This window comes from Lagopus leucura, unplaced genomic scaffold, assembly GCF_019238085.1.
Source record: "Lagopus leucura isolate 7727_CA_CO unplaced genomic scaffold, USGS_WTPT01 Super-Scaffold_739, whole genome shotgun sequence".
In the NCBI taxonomy this organism is placed as follows: Eukaryota; Metazoa; Chordata; class Aves; order Galliformes; family Phasianidae; genus Lagopus; species Lagopus leucura.
In genome coordinates, this window is record NW_024962255.1 from 17,990,360 (window position 1) to 18,011,478 (window position 21,119).

At 40.1% G+C, this 21,119-nt stretch overlaps 1 protein-coding gene across 2 annotated transcripts in view; it reads left to right on the forward strand.

Moving 5' to 3' along the window:
* WDFY4 (WDFY family member 4) overlaps positions 1-16,601 on the forward strand; it is a 129,970-nt gene extending 113,369 nt beyond the window's left edge. For both annotated transcript variants that reach the window (XM_042863041.1, XM_042863040.1), the window contains exons 55-63: positions 1,235-1,447; positions 1,964-2,105; positions 3,021-3,178; positions 4,687-4,845; positions 8,566-8,745; positions 11,958-12,140; positions 12,960-13,047; positions 15,115-15,226; positions 16,225-16,601. In XM_042863041.1, the coding sequence (XP_042718975.1) occupies positions 1,235-1,447; positions 1,964-2,105; positions 3,021-3,178; positions 4,687-4,845; positions 8,566-8,745; positions 11,958-12,140; positions 12,960-13,047; positions 15,115-15,226; positions 16,225-16,291 (1,302 nt within the window). In that variant the 3' untranslated portion in view covers positions 16,292-16,601. The remainder of the gene's footprint in view (positions 1-1,234; positions 1,448-1,963; positions 2,106-3,020; positions 3,179-4,686; positions 4,846-8,565; positions 8,746-11,957; positions 12,141-12,959; positions 13,048-15,114; positions 15,227-16,224) is intronic.
* The last annotated feature ends 4,518 nt before the right edge of the window (positions 16,602-21,119 follow it).

A 21,119-nucleotide genomic window follows, 5' to 3' on the forward strand; every position in this document is an offset into this window, starting at 1 on the left:
CTCTTGCTGGGCACGTCTCAATGCTCAGTGAGATAGTGAGTGACTGCATGGTTGCAGCTCTGTTGGTTGCTTTGTTTTGTGCTGGTAGTGAAGCCAGACAAAATTTATAGTTTGTAATTCATGCACTAACTGCTTTTATTAATAAGGATGAATTCTGAGTTGATTTGTAAGTGTTTTCATGATTTGCAGGGGACAAATCGTACAGTGTACTTGTTCTCTGAGCTGCCCCATGAGTTGTTTAGCTGTGGGCATGGTCATTTAAACCAGCTGCACTGGGCTCACTGTCTGCTTTGTGAAATGAGCCGTTGTTCTGGATCCCATTAGCGTGTTTAATTCTGCTGTGCTTTGGGTAGGATGGCCTGCTTGGGGAAACCTTTAAATGAGCATCAGGGAGTATTACACAGTCAAATGATTTGGAGATAGCAAAGCAGTTTTAATCATGCTTAACACTGGTGTTTGAATCATTGGGCAAGGCCTCTGGGGAATGCATGAAGATTTGGTGATTGCAGGTGATAGCAAGGGCAATAATGTTTAGTGAAGCTTCATAGGTAAGGCTCAGTAATCTGGAGATGGGCAAAGATTTGACTTGAAATTGTGGCTGTTGCCTGTGAACTTGTCTGGGTCTTGCAAGCACAAATTTCATTTTTGATCATTCGGTTTTCTAGGGAGCCCACCTTGGGTTTGGATGTGTGCTGCCTTATAATGTCTCTTATGGTATTCTCCAGTAGTAATTATTTCATCTGGTTATGTTAATTCACGTACCTGTGACTTGGATTGCAGATCTGGTCAGGAAAAGTAGACATTTCTTATACTGGGATAAAAAGACAGACCCTGAGGTTTTCCAGCATGAGAGAATCTGGTTTCTGCAATGCTTTCTGCTTAGACCCTGTAAGGCTTCAGGCACTGGAATGGCTGCCCAGGGAGGTGGTGGAGTTGCCATCCCTGGCAGTGTTCAAGAGGTGTCTGGATGACGTGCTGCGTGATGTGGTTTAGTGCTTGTGGTGGCAATGGTGATGAGGAGACAGCTGGACTAGATGATGTTATAGGTCGTTTCCAACCTTGTGATTCTATGATGCTATGATGATATAATGTGTGTATTGATGAAACCCAGGCAGTCATGAAGCTTCTGTCAGACAGCAGTTAGTGCTGCAGAGAGTTTGTCTCTAACAGGGAACTGGGAGTGATAATGTATCTGCAATGAATGTGCTCCACTGAATTAATTCATTTTCTTCAGGCCCTGGAAAGTGACTATGTCAGTGCACACCTCCATCGCTGGATAGACCTGATTTTTGGCCACAAGCAACAAGGCTCAGCTGCTGTGGAAGCAGTTAACACCTACCATCCTTACTTTTATGGAGACAAGATGAATCTCAACAACATTAAAGATCCTCTAATTAAGAGCACCATCCTGGGTTTTATCAGCAACTTTGGACAGATACCAAAGCAGGTATCACTTTATCATGAGAGTAGAAGGAAAAGCAGAGAGCACAACTTATTTTGATCTTGAAATATTTCAACTGGAAAGCAAGCAACTTAGATTAGAGGTGGCATTTGGTTTTTAAATTTGCTGAAATATGGCCTGTAGAGTTCTACAGATTGTGTCTCCACTCTCTAAATACACTGTTCTTGTCATACACCATACAGCTGTGGTGTCAAATCTGGGTTCTTCTTCTGTACAGTCACATGAGTAATCATTAGTCTGGTGTTGAGTACAATCAAATAAAGGCAGCTTAAATTCTCACCTACAGTCTTCTCTCTTCTCCCAAATCACTGAGACTAGCTTCTTACCTATGTACGTGCTGTAGTCTGATGAAAATGGGATGATAAGGAGAAGATGATCTGAATTTAATGAAGAGGTTTGTGTATTACAGTTCTGGAGTCTATGATTAATGATTTAAATAGATGTTTCCTTCACAATCTGACTGATGGAGGTGCATTTTTCAATTTCATTCCTTTGTTCTAGCTCTTCACTAAGCCACATCCACCCAGGAATGTTCAGAGTAAAAGTTCATCAGGAAGAGAAGCAGTACTGTCCTTTCAATCAAGTGGAATTCTTCCTCCATTTATCAGCAGCCTGCAAAACCTGAAGATCTCACCAGTAAAAGGTGCAGTAGGGGCTGTGCTCCATTTTCTGAGCTAATAAGCACTGAATTCTTAAATGGGGTTAATCTGAGTTTTTAAGAGCACAAAAGCAGTTGCACGGTCTTGTATGAATTCACATGAGTTGGTACCAAGATCCCTTCCCTAAGTTATTTGTGGAATATGAATGGACATTCAAAGTACTCAGAATCACAGGATATCCTGAGTTGGAAAGGACACCAAGGTCATCTCCTGGCTCCACATAGATCCTCTCAAAATTATGATATTCATGACAGATCTTGAAACTTATTTTGTAGTGTTCAAAGCAGATTTTTTATGACATCTATATCTTTTTTTTTTTTTTTTAATCTGCATTCTGAATATATCAAAGTAAAACTTAATACTCATTGTTTTCCCTTCTCTTTTTCTCTTTTTATATTCATCAGCAAAGTAAATATGTTCTTTCCCTGCCTCTTTATCTCGGGTCTTCATCTTCTTAGTCTGTTATTCTTAAGATGTAGAAATCCTGAAAAATTTCAGTGTATGTACTTTTTAATCCCATGGCAGTGGTGTTTGCATCACACAGCCTTGTGGTGGTAGCAGGCTCCTGCGGCTGTATTCAGAGGCTGTTGGTGACATGCCCTGCATCCTCTAGTTCATGGCATATGGTAATCTGCCACTGAAAAGAAGCTTAATGGCAATGCTGTTAAATCCCCTCCTTTGAAGCCGGTCTCCCTCTCTGCATGGATTGATTTATTCAAAAAGGGAGTTTCTGCTCTTGCCTGGAATTGCAGTGGTGGAGAGGGTTTTTCTGTGGACGCAGCCACCACTCACTGAGCCCAGCTGTGGGGCTTGCCAGCTCACCACAAAGCCGTGTAAGGCAATAGCTAACCTTAGTGTTCTAAAAACAATAGAATTAAATACATTCTTTGTCTTGTCAGAATGTTCAAAAGGAGCTGTTGGACACATTGTTCATACTGAGAAAGGCGTCCTGGCCGTTGAAAAAAATAAAGTTTTGATTCCTCCTCTTTGGAACAAAACATTCTGCTGGGGATTTGATGACTTCACCTGCTGCTTTGGTAACTATGGGTCTGAAAAGGTAAAAATAAGAAAAAATCTAAGTGTTTCAGAAATGGATGTTATGTAAGCCCTTGGTTTGTTTGGGAACCATTTTCAGAGGCTGGTGATGAGCTGCTCTGGTGGGTGCTGTGCAGTACTTTTTTTGCAGTCAGGCTTTTTGAGAAAAATCAAATTGGTTATTGCAGTGGAGTACAAAATCATTCCTCTGCTGAAAAATGTGATATTTCCCCTCTAAATGATCTCAAGCTTTCCTTCAAGTGATTGTGCTGTCTATCAAATGAAGGAGAAACCTCATTTCATAGGTTGTAAGGACAAAACAAGGTCTCCTAGCCTCTGATTAGAAATTTCATTGTGCAGAACTTTCTGCTGGATATAGATAGGACCATCTGCCAATTCCCCTCTGACTTCCAAGCTTAGTCCAGTGCATTCATTCAATGTAATGCTGCTTCTGTTAAAAATCAAGAGTCTGTGTCACCACACTACTGACCAGGGCACTGGGCAGATTCAGCTTTTCTCTGCTACTAACACACTGATTTGGGGTGTCTTTGGGACAATATTATGATATGCTAAGACACAAATGTTAGCTTGGATACCAAAACAGTGGGGTATGTTGTTCAGCTTGGCTATTACTGCATGTCACATGGTTATGTTTTTACAGACATATCCACAGTCATTGGACACGAAAAAAACCCAGAGATTTACTTTGCTTTCTGTGCCCTATGAAATCACAAAGATTTTTCTGTAAGTTCCGATATTAGTGGTGGCCATAACAACCTGAGCTTTGTTCTTAATTGACATTGAGTGCTTGCACGTTGTCACTATATGGTAGCAGAATGAACTTGCTTGAGGCCATGTAGGAAGTCTGTAATGTGAGGGGATGGAATTCTGGTGTCCTGGGACACTGAATTAATAGATAAAGCAACTTCTCTCTACAAAACATTATTTTACAATATGATCACCACCATTAGCTGGTGATGAAAACAAGAATCTGCCTGCTGCACTCAAAATCTGTACCAGCGGAGGTTACCACTGTCACTTTCACCACTGTTGAAATGCACCTCCCACTGCCTGACTCTGCTGACATCCACTGTTTGGTCTCCATAAACATTCAGCAAGCTTTATGACTGTAAATGGGTACATGTTTTTTTCTGCATGGAAGAATTCTGTTCCAAAATTTTGCTTCATGCATGCTTCCCTGTCAGATGCTGTTCTGTCAGATTGCCTCTCTGCTGCCATCTGTCACATGGCACCAAAATGGAATGGAATATTGGTAGGAAGGTTCATCTACTGTCATAGCACCAACATGCACATCTGACATTGCGTGCCAACAGAATAAAACAGGAGGTGTTACTTTTGGATGAGCCCTTGTACATAAATTGCAATTGTATATTAACACAGGTGTGGGATGAGCTTTTCTTTCCTGGGTTTGAAGACCAAGGAGACTGAGTTCAGAAAATGAAATTTGCATGAAATAAATGCATGGTATCACCAGATGAGTATTTGCCTGACAGCTGCTTTCTCATACAGAACATGACTACGTTTGAGTGCATGGCAGACTGGGGAAAATGCCTCTGTGCTGTGTGTCCTTCAGCAACTACTGTAATCACATCTGGAACAAGCTCAGTTGTATGTGTCTGGGAACTTTCTTTGGTCAAGGACAAAGTGAAACATCTAAGCTTGAGACAGGTGAGAGACTTTTGTTAAAGAAATTTAAAAAAAAAAAAACAAAAGATAACTTTCTTTCTGTCTGATGAGTGAAAGAGAAAACATGCTACAGTGAAACAGAAGGACAGAAAAAGGTGATGGTCATCAGTATAATGTGAAAACCTGCAGTTAGGCCAGGAGCTGATTACATGCTTTATACCTATACCTGATAGCTACGTATTATGTTTGCTTGTTGGTTTCTTTTTTTTTTTTTTTTTTTTTTGCTTGTTTGCTTTGACAGCATTTCCAAAGTTTATGATGATAAAAAGAAGGGGATAATAAAGCATCTCCTGTCTTCACTTGTACTGCTAGAGCAGTGTGGACCCCCAAAACACCCTGTGAACATACCTGATGGAGATGAACACTTGAGTAGGCAAAAGAATCGATACTTCTCTCTCAACCTGAATTCAGAATTTACTCCATGAGGTAGAGATGGATCCCTACAAGTATATAGTTTGTGACCTCACTGTCCACAGTTGTTTGATGTTCGTTGATTTTGAACTCAACTCTGGTCACCCAGTGACCATATAAATGCAATTTTATTTGCGAAAGTGAATTCTCATGCAAGATTTGTGCAATTTAGCTATGGAGAGTTCTCAACTTTACAAGAAAATATGGAGTACTATCATATCCAAAAGACAGCCTATGACCTCTTTTCCCTAAGTATTCAAGAGACAGAAACCTCTCTGCCATTGTCAACTGAATTAATAAACTGTGCATTGAATGTTCCAGATGTTAGACACTTCTGTTCAAATGCTTTGGAGGGATATTCAGGAGATGTTTTGGTGCTTTTTATTCCAAAAACTTTTTATTTGTCATTAAATAACATGAGAACATCAGTTCCCATTAGGAGGCCAGAGAAGCTTCAAGACCTTCATTTATCTGAAATATTGGGATGTTGAAATTAGAAGGGAAACAGTTCAGAATATCCTTTTTTTTTGTTTCTGAGATTTATGTTAAAAATAGAGACAAGGTCTTCAGTGATGACCTTTTAATCACCCTGCTTAATATTCTAAAACAAGAGATGGACATAGAAAAGGAAGAAATAACAGTAGAGAAAATGTAAGCAGTAATCTTCATAACCATCAAAATGATACCAATCTGGGGATCTGCTTGAGTTTCAAGCAATTCATTGAAGAGGCTCTGTTTTATCTTCAGTACAATGCCTTTCTCTTTTGTTAAAGGAAATTCAGAATCAGCTTTGCTGATGTGTTCCACTGTGATTAAACTGATACTACCCATTAGTCCATTAAAAGGCATGAGGTCATTCAGTGACAAATGTATCTATTTTTTTTCTTTTTCTTTACTTGCAGACGTTTTGGTTTTTGATGACTGGCATAGATGTAAATTTGTACTAAATGACTTCCAGTGAATTACATGCTGCTTTCATGTCATTCAGTGTTTTGTAGGGGCTATTTTTTTTCTTTTTCTTTCTTTCTTTTTTTTTTTTCCTGAGCAAAAGAATGGTATCATCTTTCCTGAGAGAGTGAGCTTTGCTTAAGTAAAGCTGATGTGCTATAAAGTGGATGCTATTCACTTATCAGTTGTCTCATGGGACTGACACATTCTGGTTTGGAATGTAGTAAAGTGCAGAAACTGTGTTTCACCATAAAAAGTCTCTTTTTCCTCTCAAGCAGGGGCTGCTTCCACAGTTTTCTGGAACACTAAAGATTGAACATAATAGCCTCAGTTATTGATCCATGCAATTTACTGGTTCCCTTAGTATTCAAGAGCAGAGCAACCCATGCAGTCAAACCCCCAGAATTTTTGGGCCAAATGAACAACCAGGCTGGAGAAGCCCTCAGGCAAGCTGTGCCGTGTCTGCTGTGCAGACCTGCCAGGGAGGTGCTGAACACAGATAGCTGTGGAGAAACTGTGCCCATGTCAGCCAGTTAAGCTAGATGGCCAGAAACCGGTTTAATTTTCATGGACTGAGCGTTCCTGCAGTGAAGCTGATCCTCTTTTTTTTTGGTTGATATTAGTGAATTTACTGCGGACGCAGGCCTCTCAGTTTTTCCCCAATCTTCACAGAGGAATAATGAGATGTTAGAGAGCTACAGCACTTGTCTGTTTTTTGCGTTAATGCATACTGAAACACTGGTGAATTGAAGCTGAGATTTTTAGCTGAGCTCAGATCTATATTTCTTTTCCACACTTAGCTTGCATTTAAAACACTTTATCACCAAGCAGGAGGTCTTCCTGAGTTAAAAATGAAAAAACCTTGATTAAAATTTGCATAGAAGCATAGCTTGTCTGGCAATATGGATGCTGTCACAGTAGGTATGCTTCCTTTCATCCTTCTGAGGAAGGGAGGGGAAATTTGGAGCCCCTGATCTTGCCCTATCCTAGCCCTTTCTGCAGTGGTCCTGTTTAGTTCTTGAACACAGACATGAGGTTATGCCCAGCCCTTTGTAAACAGATTGTTCTACAGGCAGTCAAAGTTACTGCAGAGAACATCTGAGGACCACTATTGGAGAGAAGACCCAATTTTTGTCAGTATTTTAAATTGGTGGTTCTCTTCAATAGAATACATTGCAAACTGAAATTCATCCCTTGCAATTGCAAGACACCTTCTGTACATCATAGGCTGCTACAGCTCAGCTGTACCAGTGGGTTATCTTTGAATACTGTTGTCCTAATAACCTTGTCAACTGGTAGCACATGCTAGCCAGCAAGACTTCAGTCTGACAGTCACAGGCTGGAAAAGAGTATGAGATGTGTTTGCAAAAATCATTTGAGATATGTGGTTCTCTGACACAGACCCTGAAGATCTGGTAATTATGTCATGTAGAAAAAGGCAGCGAGGAGTATGCTGTTACTGTTAAAACCAGCAATAAAACTGGTGGCTCTAATTTTTCACAGTAAGGCAGTTAAAAATTGAACCCTGAAAGGCTTTCTAGGAAAGTTGTGGAAATCTTTCTCTGCCCTACAGAATTTAATGTCATTGGTGATTATACAGCAGAAATGTTGCTGTCACTTGAGAATGCCGCAAATTACACAACTGTCGTTAGCATATTTCTGTCTATGATTTCTGTGACATTAAATTGCCTAAAATGCAATTTACCTATGTATTTGTTATAAAATTGTTTCAAGTTAAACTAGGTATTTTGTATGACTTTGAAACCTGGGAAACAGAAAAAAATGTGCTGGATTAATGATTGATGTGAGAGGAATTAGCGTATGGTTTTTTTAAAGCAAAAATTCTCCTACAAATGCTATTTTTATTCTGAACTAAAATTGGAAAAATGTTAGTGCTTGTTCGGTAAAAGAGAAAGAAACATTTGATAAGTTTTATTTTAAAATGATTTCTAAATTTTGAAAAGTGATAATTCTCAAGTCCAAATTCTACTTGCTTTAGACAGTCTTGACTGAAGTAAAAGGTGATGATTTGTTCCTGCACGCAAACCACTGTGGTAGACTCAGAAATGTAAACCAGTTCAGTTGTTCCACTGAGTTACTGGGCAACTTGGATCAAGTCATTTAATCTCTTTGGAGACTGAACTTTCGTAAACCACAAGTTGTAGACAAGAATAATTCTGTAAGATACTTCAGGATTTTTGCTTCATACCATTTTCAGTTCTCTGAAATCTGACTGGACAGTCTGACTGGATTCTTTGTTCTAACTAAGTAAATGGCAGTAGGATTGCAGTTCTCTCATAATTCAGCCACACTCTGATTTGTTGGTTACTTTTCCCTCACTAGGCTTTGTACGGGCACTCTCAGGCAGTGACCTGCCTTGCTGCATCTGTGACCTACAGTATCATTGTGAGTGGATCTGATGACAGAACCTGCATCATTTGGGACCTGAACCATCTGACGTACATAACCCAGCTTCCTGCCCACGGAGCAAGTCTCTCTTCTGTTGCCATCAACAATTCAACAGTAAGATCTTCATTTATCATCTTTCTTCTGATGCATCCGTGAACATTTTATGATAACTTAATGGGTACTCTTCCCAACAGAAAAACATCCTGAGTCTGATGCATTGATTTTTTTTTCTTTGTATTGAGACTGCTAATAGTCTTCTTAATGATGAGAGGGGAGCACTAAAAGCAACATCTTAGACTGAGTAGCTAAGCAGAAGCATCTTTGGGTAGGTAGGCAGCAGGATTAAAAATCTTTTAGTTTACAGAGCGTGAAGTATTGGATCTGGCTCACCCATAGCCTTGTTGCTTCCATTATTCCATTAATTTCTCCTGACGTTCATGGAACAGACCGCGGCCAGCTAATACCTGTTGGACCTGCCACCTCAGCTGACAACTTTCTTACACCCTTGTAGTGACAGTGTTGTTTTCTTTTTGCTTTCCCTGCTACCACCAGCTGAGAAGCATGCTGCTGATAGCAATGGCTGGATTTGCCTTTACCAGCAGTGGAAAAATTCTTGTTGTGGTCTGGGCATAGCTGTAACTGCATGCATGCTGATAGGAAAATATTCTGTGTTGGATTTGAGCTGTAAACACTCTTGGTGAGATTTTTTTTTTTTTTCCAACCTTCTATCTCCCAAGAATGTTGCTTGTACATTTGTTTTTTATATGTCTTTTAGTATACTAGAGCAGGGTTCCAGCTGCTCAGACAATTTGAGTGTGCATCTAGCACTGTGGTTTGTACCAAGAGAAGCAAAGTTATTTAATAGCAGTAAGACTAAGTAGACATTCTCTACTTAACCTGTGTCATATTAGAGTTCTACTAACCTTACAGTCTGATGGCTAATGATTGAGGATGGGATTTAAATCACATGTTCAGTGTCAGCTCAGCACTCAGCCCCAGGGGTCTTGCTTAGCATTACGTGGCTGTTGGCTTTGAGCAGCCAACTCACAATACCTGGTGATCCCTTGAGATGGTAGTTAAAATTGTACTAAGCATTCAGAAACAATTGGATGGGCTGGCAAAAAAAAAAGCCATGGGCTTCAGACCTCAAGATAATGGAGTCCTCTTCATCTTACACATCAGCTTACCATTAACTGTAGCTGTTTGAGCTGGTGGCCCTTCATCTGAGCTATTGAAAAATAGGATGGTCTGTGCCAGGAACATTGTGGTGACGGAGCCAAAAGCAGTTCTCCAGCTTGCTGGATTGTAAATGATAAAACTGATTGGACAATAGCCTGCAGAAAGGTTCATTTAACCTTGAGAAACCTTGGGAAATTATGTTTGAAGGAGAAAGCATAGCAGGATGTTTCATTTTGAAACTTTTGTTTAAATTATGTCTTTATATAGTGTAGTGAAGATAGAAATAATGCTTACATTGTGTTAAGTATTTCAGTTGACACAGAATTATGATTTTGGTAATGAGGTTTTTTTTCTTGAAAAATTCAAAACATTTTGAAACAAAGATTTGTAGGAAACAAATTTCAGAATATCATGTACTCCCATGCTGATGAGTTTGCTGAAATTTAATCTCTTTAATTACTGGTAATTCTGTGTTAAATATGCTATCCTTGTTTTATCTTCAGAATTCTGAAGAATTCTGCCCTCCAGTGTGAAAAGCTCTGTGCTCAAATCAGGCAGAGATGAAGTACAACATTAGTAAACTGGGCAGCCTGATCTAGTTGTGGATATCCCTGTTCATTGCAGGGGAGCTGAACTAGATGACCTTTAAAGGTCCCTGCCAATTCTAAGGATTCTACGATTCTAGTTGATTTAAAACAGATGCGCGCTGCTAGCTTTAAGGGCACACCAGCCATTCCCAGAATCATTGACTTTGCTGGTACTATTCTATTTAATTAGTTCTTAGAATGCATCGAGGGTGAAAAGTGTGGGTGGAATTTCAGTTAGTTTCTTGATCAGATTTAAAGGTACAGCACTGGCTTTTGGTTTTCTAAGTTACTTACTCCAAGGGATTATGTGTGCATTTGCTCCTTATGTATGGTCAGAACATGAACCTTCACTGAAAGAATAGGAGAAATACTATTGCAAAGATGTTTTCTGCATTGAATGGGCAGCTCACTGAATGCTGAGCTGGTTATTACTAGAATGCAAAGCAGTACAAAAATGCGATGACATCAAGCTCCCTGTGAGGGGCAGAGGAAGATTGTGAAATCACCAAAGGCTTTACAGCTAAGGAAGTAAGCACTATGTCCTTATTTAACAGAACATTTATTTGTATATCAGTAAAATTTAAAAGCTCTAGTTCTGGCCCAGAATCTGCACTAGGTGCTGACTGCGTACAGTTGCTGTCCCTGGCAGTAGCTGAGGATCAGCTGATGCTCTGCTGGGCTATGCGCTGACTGAAAGGTAAGGGCAAAACATAGCAGTTAGCTTTCTGTACTCTTTTCTTTGTTTACCTCTTTTTCTATGATTCTTTGAATCCTTTGTCATCTTCAAAAATTCTTTCTTGATGGGTAAGGAGAGGATTCGATTGCCTTACATAAAGGTAACAGACTTATCTTGGTGCAGCCCGCTGTGCTGTAACCCTGCGCAGTCTGTAGGCTGCCTGGCTGTGTTGTGTGCCCAGGACTGCAGAATGGTACTGAGAACCTCCCTTGGTCCTCCCCTGCCCAGTTGTAGGAAATGGATCTCAAGGTTGTATTTGTGTTTAGCATGAAACATGGCATTGCTTTTTTTCCTTTTTTTTTTTTTTTTCTTTTCTTTTTTCTGACACAGCATCAGGTGATCTGTATCTGACACGTCTGTGCATTTTTATCAACAGTTGGAGCTAAGATCATTTTGGCAAGTCAAGAGCACAAAACTAGAAAAACAAGTATTGAGGCTTGCATACTTAGGAGGATGTGAAGGAAAGAGATGCTGAGATAGTTTGAATAAAAAGAGCCAAGTAATTAAGTGCTTAGAACCAGCAAGACTACAGGAGGGTGGAAGTAGACTGCAGGGTGTGATGTTCTGTGGATGTTTGATAGCCTCAAACTATTTTGTAAAAGGAAATGTCATTCAAAGTGTCACCCAGTGTCTTTTATTTTATGAATGGGCATTGCAATTCTAGCCCAAGTTACTAAATGATTTCTGTTGAATATGTGAAGGCCTCCCCACCTTGAACCAAAAGTTTACTGCTGATTTGCATCCTTCTAAATCCATTAGCTCTGCCCTCCTGTGAGAAGAACAAGTGTAGGATCTTGAAAACATTGCCTTTTGTTATGTTACAGGGTGATATTGCCTCCTGTGCTGGATCTTACCTCCACCTATGGACAGTCAATGGCCAGCCTCTTGTGAGTGTTAACACCACCTGCAGCCCCAAGAGCTGTATTGCTTGCTGCTGCTTTGCTGAAGTGATGGACTGGGATACACGCAGCATTGTCATCACAGGAAGTACAGATGGAGTGGTCAGGGTAAGTGGCCAGGGGTGAGAAAAAGGGGAATCCTAATTCAGTGTAAACCTGAATGGAGGGACAGAGCTACTAAAAGCCCATGCCACTTTCTGAACAGGGTAGCACAAGGGAAAAAAACTGAAAACTGGAGGTAAAGACTTCCTTCTTATCAGGTTGTGTCCTCCTCGATGAGGAGTGTCTGTCATTTGGGAAGAGTTTTGAAAATACACTTTCAATCTGGTTTGTTTTTGAAAGCAAAACTGTTATTGCCCATCAGAAATATGTTTGTGTTTCTAGGAAAAACAGTTTGTCACAGGGAAAATGTAGTGCCTGGCACTTCTGTAGCACTTGCTAGTGGGTTTCAGTGCATTGCCTAAAAAAAAATAACAGTATGCACTGCCTTTGTTTCATAAATGGAGACATAGATGTGGTGCTGGTAAGAAAAGCACTGAGATTCACTTTTGCATAAGTCAGTACTGCAGAACCCTTCGGGATTCATAGTTTCTTAGAGTTTGTTCACAGCTTAGTTTATTACATCATGTTCTCAGGAGTAGAAGGTTTTTCTGGTTCTGCCTCCAGTCTGTTGAGAGAGCTTCCTGGATGACTGGGATCATGGCTACTGCCCTGTTTGGAAACCCTGCCAGTTCCCCCCATACCTTTCTCCAGTGTGACACACTGTAACACGGTGGAGGGGAGAACCATGCCAAATCCTGCTCAGATCTTAAAGTCCAATTTTCACCCCTTACTAGGAAAAAAACAACCCTGTCTCCCATGTGATTGTTCTGTTACAATCTGTTGTGTTTTTTCTTTCTTCTCCTTTTCTCCTCTTTGCTGGCACAGCTGTGGAAGACTGAATACACCACTGGCCCAGAGCAAGCTGCTGGCCTGAGCTCGCAGAGAGGAACTGTGGGAGAGGCAAGCAGCCCAGGTATGACCATAGTGGGCTGTGAACTTCAGGCTGACTTACTGCAGCCCTTGTTTTATTCTGAGAAAGAGGAGGGTGTGAGAGTGAAGTGGTGTGACTGAGAGGGTTCAGGCACTGATACAGCGTGACTGTAACCAGCAACAGTAGTGGGTAGTCACTGCCATGCCTTAGAGGGACAGAAGGGCTCTCAGACACTAGTCTCATGGACAAATCTGATGCGGGTGAAGCTGATAGGTTCTTCATAGGTTCCATTAAGCTTGACAGGCCACCTTTCTGCATAAACCTATGAAACTAATGAACTATCCTAGTGCCATAAATCCCACTTCATTAGCATATCTGCTGGTAGCCTGTACTAAAGTGTGCTGAGACATCAAAGCAGGCAGGTTGTTGTCTGTGCTGCCTTAAATGAGGTCAGAGTTCCTCCAAACCAGTTGGATTCCAGCAGCGTGGTGCTGTATATTGAAAGCAGTGCCAAGCCAATGCCCAGGCATGTCCTAATAGCACAGCTTGCTTCTGTTCGCAACACATTTCATAAAAAAAAAGAAAAAGAAAAAAAAAAAAAAGTTGTGTTGTTAACATGTATAATTTATGCCACTTATTTGCTCTGAACCTCATTAGACATTCTCTATTGCTTCGGTTGTAGGCATACAGTTTACATAAAGGTAGTTGTAGATGTAACATCTGCATAAAAAGATATTATGCAGTAATTGGGCATTACCACTGAGATCTTCAGAAGTGCTGTTTGTGGAACTTGGCATCTGAAGTATACTTAGATTGAGATGCAGAAATATTTATAGGTACAGAGGCATATTGAAAATGCCAGACCAGATGCCCGTCTTGCCTTTTGTTACATCTCTGAGAGCAGGTAGAGCCAGATGCTTCTAGGGAAGGAGCAAGAACACTAGAGATGCCAGATGTGAGGCAGTCTGCCTGCAGAAGCTAGGCTGGTTTGGTTTCACTGCAGTCTCTAATCAGAGATTGATGCAAGTCAAATAACAGGTTTTAACACTTTCCAGAATCCTTGTAGCGTTCAGCAGTCACTTTGCAGATTCTTTTTCCACGTAGAAGCATCTAATTAATTTTAAGAATTTTCTAAACTCTTGTCCTTCACTCCCTGTGGTAAATATTTCCATGTTAGTTTTACTCAAATACAATTGCATAGTTTTTATCTGTCAGCAAACTGAGATTTTTGCTTAAAAAAAAGAAAATTAAAAAAGTAATCTTCTTCACCCGTTTTCTAAGCTAGGACTTAAAAGCTGCCCATGGGAGCACAGCAAGATGCTTCTGTTTGTGCCTTTTTAATGCAGGATCATAAAGGAAGACATGCTTTAATTAGGCATCTTTTGGTGTGTACGTACACACACCTGTTCTCGCACAAGTGTAAGGAAGCATGTTCTCAGATGCATGCAGCAACAGCATTCCTTATTGAAGAGCTGAAGTGTGATCAGCACTGTGACATTCTCCCTTAAAGTATCCAGATGATTTCAGAATTATTTTAAATGGCCAAGTATTCCCACATCTCATTCTGCACATTAAAGAAAATAAAATTAATACAAAACACAAGTCATTAAGAAGACTAAAGTAACTATGATTGAATTATGTTGTTAGGTCTCTGTATGTATGTGTGTGTATGTGAAATGTTCTCAGCATTTAATTATTGGCTCTGTTATGAGCAGATTTAGATAAGTTGATAATAACAGGGCTTTATGTAATTTCTTTTTACTAGGCAATTATGAGCTGTATTATATCTTGGCAGCAAGGTATTGTGGGGCATCTTATTAAACATAGAGCCAGTGAAAACTGATGAACAATTTTGCTGAACTAGGCATGCAATTTAGAAAGCAATAATACACAAATCCAATTTAGCACACAATTGATACAGCCACACGTCAGCACATGTAACTATCATAGCCACAAATTAAATTGGGATGGGCCTATTTTGCAAACAGCACAGGTTGGGATTGAATATATTTGTTCTCAACAACTTGCTGACTGTAAATAATAACAATCCCTTCCATGCTGCCCCCTAGACACTTTCTAAATATTTATTTTTTTTAAACCAAACAACAGGTAACAAGTGTGGAAAACATCTTGTTCTCTTTCGGGAACTGAATCCCAGCCTTGCCTTGTCAGGGAAGCCAAGTAAGAACAGCCCAACAGTGACAGCGCTTGCTGTGTCCAGGTAATGGTTCTGTCCTTTGCATTGTAGCCTATGCCTGGCAGGGGGCAATGTGTCAGCCTCTGTCCTAAATTCTCAGGTTATTTTATTCTGAACTTTGTGTTTTGTTTTTGTTCTGTTTATGAGTTTTGGTTTGGGGTTTGCTTTTTAAATTTCATTCAAATTCTTTGCCGAATTCAGGATTTGCCAAATTCTAGGAGTTGGCCTGGCTAGCAGCATTACATGATGGGTGTTGGGACTGGCAATGGTCAGAGAGGAGAAAGCCCAGAAGAAGCAGCAGCTTTTGAGTAGAATAGTTGGAGAGATTAGTAGATGCTGTGCTGTCTCTGTACCACAGGAAAAACACTGTCCAAGCAATTGTTGGAGATGCCATCTCCTGAGAAGAAATGTAATATGGAAGTTTTTGGCTAAAGGATAACTTTGCAGTTAAACTCAGCTTGCACAGCCAGCAATATTTTAGTTTATTCAATCCCCCTCTTGCAGTGTCATCTGGTGTAATATTTGTTGCTATCTTCTACCCCATGATGTTGCAATGTTCTGTAAAACAGCTGCTCTCTTCAGCTCCAGAAGTGCTGGCATTTTGATGGTTGCTAAAATGATCCCTGTATTTTCTATACTGAGAGCTAGAGTTCTTCATGTGATACTTATATGCATGGAAAGTGGGAAGGTGTTGCTGACTCCGCATGCAGCAAAGCTTTCAGTATGCTGACAAGTCTGAATTCTGAAGCTGCCCAGGTGATTTAGTTAACAATTACAGATTCTTCGGATCAGAGGAAGTTAAAAGCACCAGATCTGGATTGATCAATTACAAATAACCCTCTGAAATTCAGGAAAACGTGAATCTATTTCTAAGTTCAGTCTTTTGTCTAGTCTAGATCATTGTTAACATGAGAGATTACTTGCTGCCCTGCCTGTTGCATTCTCCTAATTGCTGCACATAGAGGAGAATGCCTTATCATATTTACTTCTTACTCTTAAATATTTTTTCTCTCTTTTTCAAGAAATTCCTCCAAAATTCTAGTTGGTGATGAATGGGGAAGAATCTGCTGCTGGTCTGTGGATGGGTAGGAAGGACTGATCAGGAACTCATGTTTTCAGCCTTTTGAATGGAGAGAAAAGAGCATGAAAGAGTCAGAGACATCAGAAGCATATGTCTGGGGACTGAATCTCAAAGGAATTGTTGGAGTGAGAGTGCAGTCAGCTTTCTTCAAATCAAATAATGGACTCCAAAGCTGTGGGAAAGACACTGACAGACATACAGATAATAAGAATTCATGGTATTTGTCCTTGGAAAATTTCTGTATTTTAAATGTTATTTTAAATACTGAATTTGACATAATACTTTGTTGTTCACAAATAAAGGCTTGCAAATAAAGTATTCTTGATTTGTGCTGAAGAGCAATGTAGCTTAGTAAAATGAACCAATTCTAATTTTACTATCACGACATCAAAAACTACTGAATCTTCAAACTGTTGTTAACTGAACTTGTAGCAGAATCTTTGTTCTTACCAACATTACAAGTCTCTTCTTGACATTCCTCCCTCCTGAATCTGCGTTATTTTCCCCCTCCTGCCTTCTTTCTTGGACATGTCGTGATGTTACCTTGACTATCAGTATCACTACTTAATTTCATAATCATTCTTTGTGGTAGAAGTGGATTTTTGTATTGTAAGAAAGCTGAGGCCATAACATAACAAATACAAATGTGATTTATGTTCCTAGTTGAAATGGAGGAAGTGTGAAAAATCAAGCTCCTTAACATTTTATTAGCAAATTTGAGGGAACTAATGCTGATATATATATATATTGCTGATAATTCCCCCTCACTTCTCCTGTCTTGCTTTGGTAAATAAGTTACATGTCTTAGCTTATTAAGGGAAGGCCTGAGAAACCAGTTAGGCAGAGTGGCTTCCTGGACATCACAGCCTGGATAAGGATGGAGCCTGGATGAATACAGAGAACACTGTGTCTGGGAAGATCTGTGTGTTCATATCTGCATATGTACCCTTGGACAGCCAGAGCCACAAGAGTTCCGTGATTTCCAGTGCACTGACTGCTTAGTGCTGCAGGAGAGAAGCCATGTGTGTGCTGTGCTGAACAGGAACGTGCAGAACTGCTGTATGTCATAATCTTGGTGCTTAGAAACTTGCAAGCATCGTTCGGAGGAATCAGGAGTAGATTTTACTTGTCTTGCTTATACACCATCTTTTGTCTTCCTGTAGGCCAGTGCTTTGTTCACAGCTTGTGTTCTGAACTATATTGTTGAATGAGCAAGATTTCCTATGGCAAACAGCTTCCTGGCTTCCCCAGTGTCAAGACAGATCCCTTTCCTCATGTCCTGCCTAACCTCCATCTTGAGTGAGGTAATCACCTATAGTAATTAGTGATCAGCTCAGGAAGGCTGCATTATGTCTACACAGATGACCTCCCTGGTTAAATTTCCTAACCTCCCAAGTGCGTGACTTGATGACTCCAATACCAATACCACCTCCAATACCACCTTTCTGTGTTTGGTGAAAACATGCACTTGGAAATTGGGCAAAATTCACCACCCTTATTTCAGATAACCCTCTTTTCACGCCCAGCTTTCTTGAGGACTGGAGAAAGATCAAATGCCAGAGAGTTCAACAATTAGGTACACACTCCTTTTTAAGTTTTTTCTCTCTGCTTGCATTCCTTAAAAGTAAGCTGTGATTTGGTTACACAGCAGGATTTGGACTCCTTTCAATTGTGAATATAGCTTTGCTGAAACATAATAAAGGAAATTAAAAGCCATGGAAAAAGCTTGCTACCCATGCTTTCATTTACCTATTGGACTTTTTGATGGCTTCCTAATTATCTGCTCCCTTTGTGTTTTCATCTAGCCTGTCTTTGCCAGCAGCAGACATTCCCTTTCTTAGAGCCAGCTCCAGAAACTACTTTGCTGCCCACACAGCAGCACTAATGGTACACGTCCTCTAGATAGCAACCTGGCTTTGTCAGGCATATGCAGAGGCCACTTGAAGGTGCAGATTAACTGTGCATGGATTTGGCAGGCTAATATCCTTGAGCCTTACATTGTTTTTCTTACATCTTCAGTGAGACATCAAGTTGTGGATCACAGAACAAATCCAGAGTGTATGTATGAATGGGAGTCATCAGGTTAAGAACAGAAGTCTTTATGAGCCAACCTTTTCTAATACTCAAGGATATTTAATCTGGGAGAATATAATAGCTTCTCTAATAGCTAATGGGATGTAGGGGTGGAAGATCTAGAATATGTTTTTGAAAATAAGCAGGTAAAGCAATTCCACAGCAAATGCTTTCAGCATAACTCCATTGCTTCTGTAAGAGGCATGATGCAGATATCACTAGAGCATTGTAATGATCTCAGAAGCAACTTTTGCAAAGTGTAAGTAGCTTGGGGTGAGAATTACCTTTAAAAGAAATCCAGTCATATTAGAAGACAAAATTCAAAACAAAGGTGCAGTCTTAACTCTGCCCTCTAGGTAAACCAGGAAGTAAAATATACAAGAGCACAATGTTTACATGACTTTAAAAACCAGCTTAATCTAACTGGGGACTGTGAAACCTAAAATGCCTCAATTGCATACATTTGGTTTTTGCACAGACCATGCTGCCTCCTGGTTCTGGAATAGGAGTTTTATAATTGTTACAGTGAGCATTGAATACTGTCTGATTTCTGTTGGTCTGATAAGAAGCCCTGCCTTCTTATTTTATTGACACTACAGGAATAACCAAAATATGATGCAAAGTGTAGTAATGTAAGTTGTTGTCTTTGAATGTTGCAGTTGGTGAACAAGCAAAAGACACTTATTTGCTCTGACAGTGAGACCATGCACATTATAAACAAGGGATTCTGGTAATTTTACTGAAATAACTGTGGTTGCTGCCAACCTAGGAGTTAGTTTGTTTGGGAAGGTGAAATGCTCATTTGCTCCATAACTTTTGCCTGTTCTCTGCCTGTGATCTCATTTTTTTGACTTTGATTGTGCAAGGGCTCAGTTGCTGTCGTAAGGAGTGTAGCATCACATGGTGTTCCTGATGGGTTGAAGCTCTGGGCTGCTTTTGGCTCTTCAGAGCCCGATTATGAGCTAAATATATATTCAATATTTGGTCTGTATATTTACAGGCCCTTCCCTGTGCAATGCTAGGTCTGTGATAAGTGGGAGGAGGCCCACTAGAAATCTACTCAAGCAGGTCTAATTGTACCAAATAGAACGGCTCAGTAGAGTGGAAAATAGTCCTCATATATCTACCCGAAGAAGATAATGACCTTTTAAATAACAGAAGCAATTTTATTTCAATACTCCAATTACTCTGAACTCTCAAATGTCAAAGTGCTGGGCACTTTCAAAATAACTTAATTTAGACATTTATAGCACTTAGACATCGCTAGTTTCTTATCTAACCTAATTATGGGTTGTACAGGAAATTGCAAAGCATCCCAATTAATGTTATTTTTTATAGTGATACATGGAAGTGGCCTTTGCCATTTGCTGTCATCATGTGCACAGTGATTTACTCATTTGGACTTTTGAGTTGGTTCCCTGTCAGGACAGAGCTCTTCTATTCTCTGAGTGATCTTTGAAAGTAAGTGAGGAAGAAGTAGGGGTAGAAGTGAATGTAGTTATGTTTGCCTGGGGGATTTGAAGGGCACAAATTTCAGTAAGAGCAGAGTGACTTTGCAAGGCAGGACCATTTCAGGCATGAAGATGCCATATAGAATAATATCAGCTGGCTTGCAGCTTCTCTGAGTACTTAGGCCAGGATTGTTCAATTACCTCTCAGCCTTGGGATGAGTGCAGTGGAATGAGGCCTCATTTTTCCTGAAGATAATCCAAATGGATCTATGTTTAATTTCTCAGAAATGTGGAGCTGTAATTAACTGTGTAATGTATCTGCTGTCAAATATGTCCAGTGCCAGCACAGAAGATACAGAAGATGAAGTTAAAAAAAAAAAAAAACAACAAAAAAACAAAACAAAGAAGATCTCATTTCATGAGGTTCTCTACGTACAGAGCCATAATGCACTGTTGTGTTCTTATTCACTTCCTTATTGTGAAATATTGCTGCTGGATTTTAACCAGAGTTCAAGAAGCATTTGGACAACACTCTCAGAAATATGGTTTGAATTATGGGTGGTCCTGTGTGGAGCCAGGAGATGGAGTATATGATCTTTGTGCACCCCTTCCAACTCTTTACATTTACAATTGTTTGATCCCCTGGCGTTTGATGTACGAGAGTCCCAGGTTTTGCACAGCAAGGAGAAGTTTGACTGCACAGACTTGTGTTATTTACTGAAATAAAGAACCCGTGCAGCTCTCAGGTAGAAGCATAACAAAGGCTTCATTTCTGACTGGGCAGTCAAAGATTGAAAAGCTTCTGAGGGCTGGGCAAAGAAAACAGCAATGTTGATGAGGAGCAAGAAAGTTAACATAATATGATGGCAGGAGAGGTAGGGTTCTTGCCCTACCTATTGTTGCAGTCAGTAGAGCATGGTGCTTTGTTTAGCCTCTGAGCAGAATGTGCAATACACAATAGCTGCCAATTTGCTGAAAGAGTTGAGGCAGCTCTGAGAGGGGATGTTTGGGATTCATGAGTTGGAGCAATGGCATGGAGTGATTAGGGCTGTGAGGAGAACATGGAATCCTATCGCTTTGAGTTTTTGAGAACAGGTGAGACCAGCCTGTAACACAGCAAGTCAGATTAAGTCAGACTGAGTTAATCCAACCTTTAGATCAAATGATGGACTAGCTGGCATCTCACAATCACCTCCATCTTTATTTTCTCCTTTCTGAAAGGAATAATTCAAACTTGGAGTCTTCAACTTATATGCAGCTTTTCCATCTACTCTACCTCCCAAGTAGGGTAATAAAATTGAGACATACTAAA